The sequence below is a fragment of the Ptychodera flava genome, chromosome 15, assembly GCF_041260155.1.
Source record: "Ptychodera flava strain L36383 chromosome 15, AS_Pfla_20210202, whole genome shotgun sequence".
NCBI classification, from domain to species: Eukaryota; Metazoa; Hemichordata; class Enteropneusta; family Ptychoderidae; genus Ptychodera; species Ptychodera flava.
In genome coordinates, this window is record NC_091942.1 from 12614513 (window position 1) to 12619379 (window position 4867).

A 4867-nucleotide genomic window follows, 5' to 3' on the forward strand; every position below is an offset into this window, starting at 1 on the left:
TCTCCATGTCGATTTTGGTACGTAGCAAAACATCAGTGAGAAAGTGTCATTGACATTACTTCTACCAGCAGTCCTCGGAATTACAGGGCTCGAAATTAACGGTTGTCCGCTTGCCCGGAACAACTGAAAGTTGATTCCGGGCGGGTTAAATGTCACCCTTGGCTGCCCGATTGGGCAAGTGAAGTTTGCTGTTGAGCGGTAATGATTTTATGATTGAGTAAATAAACATTCACTGTGTCCCAGTGTCTGGCTGTCTCATGTGTCTGGGACTAGTGTGTTCAAAAGGTCAAAAGGTTATGAGGAGCTGTTCTATTAGTAAGTCACACTCCCTCACATTCAGTCATCTGCATTGATCATGTCAATGCATACATGGTGTATTGTAATGGGAACTACCGGTAAATGGAAGAGCCAGTATCAAATGATAGAATGGTCTTGAAACATAGGAAATCACTCCCTCTGGAGAAAAATCAATGTGTGCTCACTGCCTTTCAAACAGGGTTTTTAAAGCCTGTCACAAGGGGCGTAATGAGCAATGAATAGAGCAGCTCTCTAGTTCCTTGTAACTTCCCTGTCTCTGTCAAGTTAATCAGCGGCTGTTCACAATGGCAAAACAAGTGACCTTGTTCTCATTCAAATTTCACAAAAGTCGTGAAAAGGATGACAGGAACTCAGTTGAAAATACTGTGGAAGCGAGAAACACTCAAGGAGATTGTAGTGGTGTTGATGAACAAAGACAAATTCCGGGAAAAGGCAAGGAGATCAAGGAGGACACCACAGCAGCAGCGTGTGCTCCTGCCACTCGGAGTACCGATACTGCAGATTTTTCCATGGGCAAGTAAAAAGTAACTTGCACTTACCCGAAGGGCAGGTGCTCAGGAAAATTAATTTCGAGCCCTGGAATATATTGATATTGTTATCGTCCACTGAAGACTTTCTAAAAGTTTTTAAATAAAATAAATACTCTGAATAACTGCTGTTTAGATTTTCTTAATATTTTTTTTTTGAAAAGGGGAGGGGAATAAAGAAATTATCGGAAATCATTGTATCGGAGTCATTATTTACTTCAAAACCATTTCGCGAACTATACTTCTTTCCATATCTGTTGGATTACGAAAATTACTTTATCAATTCATTTTTGTTTCTTCAAGGTGTGTTTCATTGCCGAAAGTATTTTATCATTTACTGACACCAACCTCGGAGACATGAAAAAGATTTGTTTTTTAGTTCACGTAGGCCTAATCACGCACGATCCCTTTTGTACAGGGACCATGACGTAAATATACACAACGCTGATTGTAAATCCATGTCCAAGGCCGATGACAGGTTATGTTAATCTCAAGAAAATTGTACATTCAAGTTTTTATACAGAAAAGAGTTTCGTGAATTTCAGTGCCAGACTTGTGCAGCACATCTGTCTTCATAAATTGTGTCGTTCTCTCATGACGACGACAATTAAAGTACGGTAGCATCGGAGAAGGAGCCAGCACCACTTCGTCATCCTTGGGCAGCGTGATTGATTCATCCACCTTACAAACCGTTAGCTTATTTGAAGTATGAAGATTGTCGATACTTGCATTTATTAAGTTCACGGAATTATTTTTTTACCTTTCAGTTTGTTTAAATTTTCGAATGTAATGCTAAAATTAAAAATTTACGTCAAGTGGCAAAATAATCGCAATTGTTACAAAAAATACTGACACGAATTTGCACTGAAAATTGTCGCATACTCATTCGAGATGGCCTTTGACACATCACCAGATCAGTGCCATGTCGCGACTGTACATGTATATTGAATAGGCTGTGATTCCTGATTGGATAGGGGAGGTTATGAACTGACGTGATTTCAGTGTTGGAATACAATAGATTTTTGATCAAATTTTGGCATCCAGTATAGTTCACTCGCAGTCACATACTCGCACTCATACATCGCACACAACACTTTGTCAGAGTTGTGAATAGGCTCTATGTCATGTCGTAAGTTTTGATTTATATGGGAACAGTTCTAAAATGTCTGACTGTATTGGGTATTGACCGACATGCAAACAGACGCAAATATAACTACATGGACGGCAAGACGTAACATGAAGAAATCTTTATTGCAAAATATAGGACAGCACGAAAAGAAAATAAAGACAGTAGTTTCTGGCTTTATGAACAGTATTTAATCGTTCCTTGCAAGTAAAAAAAGAAATTACAATATGAAGTCTCAAGTCTAAAAACAATGAATTCTTTCAATTTGAACTGATATTTTCACGTACATTGCTACGATCTCCTAATACTTCCGTAGAGCCTTATCAATGTATACAATACAGCGTTTCCAAACACTAGCGCGGTCGGCAAGGGCAACTGGTTGCAGATAGTACGTGAACACAGCTTGGTAGATAGCGTCTCTCCGTCGCAGACTCAACGCCTCCTTCTGCAGGCCTCGACAACTATTACCGCTTACCGTTCTGTTAACCCTCTCTTCGGGTTTGTACACAAGGTACACAAGGCGCTTTGCGAAGTTACCTATCGAAGAGGCAATCGAAAGTGCCTCCTGAACCTTATCCAAAGGTACGGTAACTTTGGGGAGCGTCTCTCCCGAAGGGAGGGCTACAGGCACAGGAAGATGAGAAACTTGTTGGGGTGGCATCGATGGAGTGACGACTGGTTGACTGTGAAACTGTAACCGGCGTGGTGCTGGGACAGAGGACGGTGCGGTCGGCGACGTAGGTTGGCATGGGAGGGGGACTGCTGTATTCTGACTAATTGGAGCGGGAGTTTCCTGGGAAGATCTAGCTAGTAAGCACCGGAGCATCTGCATCAACTCGTCCTGCTTCTTCTCTAGCCGCTCCAGTCTTTCGGACACATCTAGGCTCTCCTGATTCTAACGGTTGACTGTCTGCGTTGCCTTGTCGGAAATGTCGGTGTCCGTCTGGGTACTTGTGGACTTGGGTATGTTATGTTGCATGCCGTACTCTTCTACCTCCCGCTGGACTGCTTCCATTTCCTCACCAGTTAAAATGACACGGGAACGTTGGTATGCCATGTGGGTACAATGAAGGATTTCGTCAGAAGATTGGCCTCGATCGCCATCCGCCTCAATCCTGAAGGTCTGAAAAATAAAATTCGTGTTGAACAGTGTAACATTGATGAACACGCAAATACACCAAGATCGTTTCTTAGCTTACTTATCGGATCGCGTTTCAGATGTGTAGACATAACGACGTTTTTATCTCTCTGTTGTTTGCTCTTCTAATTACTTTTACAAATTTGGTTTTGAATGTGAGTTATACCATACTGAAAATACTTACATCTTTAGCTGACCTGGATTTCTTCTGCCTTGACCTGCTAGAAGTATCACTTTGTGACTGTTGATCCAAAAAAAAAATTACAAATTACATTTTTACCAGTGACGGTACCAAATATTTAATTTTGCAATCCGGCCGATATCGCAACGTAATGAAATGCAATCCAATACTAAGGTAAGATGGCGTATGTCCTTTTAAAGTGTTTCAGCCAAAATATGGGAAGATGCACGTTGGAAAAAATAGGCTGACGTTGACTTATGGATTATCTCTGTTGGTAAAATAATATCACGAATAATGCAGCTTGCCAACTTACCCTTTTGCTGTCTGTCTTTGTTTTACATCTCGTAGTTTCGTCAGACATCTGTGGGCATAAACATCAAGAGTTAGTATGAGAGTGGTAGACTCATAGAAACAACACAAAAACGCCGTCTAAAACTTGACCCGACTTAATAATTGGAGCAAGAATTTTGTTCAGAGTCTATGACATTTGCTGGGATACCGTACCTGCTCATCGAGAATAAAGGCTACTTCGATTTCATAATGAGACTAACCACGGTGGAGGGACCGTGGACTAACTTACTCTTTTCGGTGATTCGCTAGACGGAGCTGTATTCTGGGGCTCATCAGTTGAAGGACCTGCCTCTGCCAACATATTACCAAATTCTGCCTCTTTTGTTCCGAGATCTTCTTTGTCATCTGTAAAAAAGGAAACTGACAATATTAATACAAGCAACACTACCATGTTTGATCTACGAGTTGAAACATTGAATGCATATCAACCGAGGCTAAAAAAGCCATATCAGTAATAGGTATGTTAATGCATACAACATACCTGACAGTGCTAAGATTTTAGCATCGAGCTTCTTGATCTTATTTCCCTCCTTCCACGCAACCTTGACCTTGTAGTTGGCTTCAACTAGACCATCAATCTTCGTAACAGGCACGATGCTCGTCTTTCGATCAATGTCGAACAGGACAAGAGCATACATGTACCTTGGTAACCGGGAAACGGTGCGAGCAGTCATGTTCGGTGCAGTGTAGAATTTTGGGGTACTTTTTGCTATTTCCGTCATTTTGTATGACTCGAATCTTTGGTTCAAAGTGAAAGTTGGGTTTTATTGAACAAGACCACATCGGTCAACAGTCAATGGTCTAAACGTCGCATGGTCGCTATGGAAACCAGCAGTTTCCTAGAATAGCAGGCGAATTCCTCAGAGCATTATGCTCCCATGGGACTTTGTCGGACCACGGTCCCAGAGAGGGCTTTAAATTCGACAAAATGGAATTATTCACGTTTTTTATCTGTCACTTCTCAATGACAAATACATGTTGACTACGAAATTAGTTCAGTCAAGTCACGTCAATTTGTAAATTTTGGTACATTTACATTTCAATGTATGTTTGACTCGTCATGAAACAAAGGTCGCAGTTCTGGTCCAAGGACGTTCACGCAGGAGACACTTTCAACTGGAGTCTACCCCGAAAATGTTTAATATTTTTAAAGCCGATAGACGCAAGTTGCTGTGAAGACCAGCAGCCCAAAACTGACAGAAAGAGTCTCAGATTTAGTTCTTTAG

At 41.3% G+C, this 4867-nt stretch overlaps 1 protein-coding gene across 1 annotated transcript; it reads right to left on the reverse strand.

Annotated features, from left to right (window-relative positions):
• Nucleotides 1-994: 994 nt before the first annotated feature.
• On the reverse strand, nucleotides 995-4315 carry LOC139152247 (uncharacterized). The gene is made up of 5 exons (XM_070725389.1): nucleotides 4123-4315; nucleotides 3871-3986; nucleotides 3604-3651; nucleotides 3294-3350; nucleotides 995-3094 (listed from the first exon to the last, which is right to left on the reverse strand). The coding sequence occupies exons 1-5, from the start codon at nucleotides 4313-4315 to the stop codon at nucleotides 2867-2869; spliced, it is 642 nt and encodes a 213-aa protein (XP_070581490.1). The 3' UTR covers nucleotides 995-2866.
• Between the last annotated feature and the right edge of the window lie 552 nt (nucleotides 4316-4867).

Excerpts from the sequence above, each read along its gene's own strand:
- LOC139152247 (XM_070725389.1), bottom strand. The coding sequence starts at position 4,315 with ATGACTGCTCGCACCGTTTCCCGGTTACCAAGGTACATGTATGCTCTT. Across the intron at positions 3,351-3,603 it reads CAAAGACAGACAGCAAAAGG|TCACAAAGTGATACTTCTAG; the intron begins GTAAGTTGGCAA and ends TTGGATCAACAG. Across the intron at positions 3,095-3,293 it reads AATCCAGGTCAGCTAAAGAT|ACCTTCAGGATTGAGGCGGA; the intron begins GTAAGTATTTTC and ends TTTATTTTTCAG.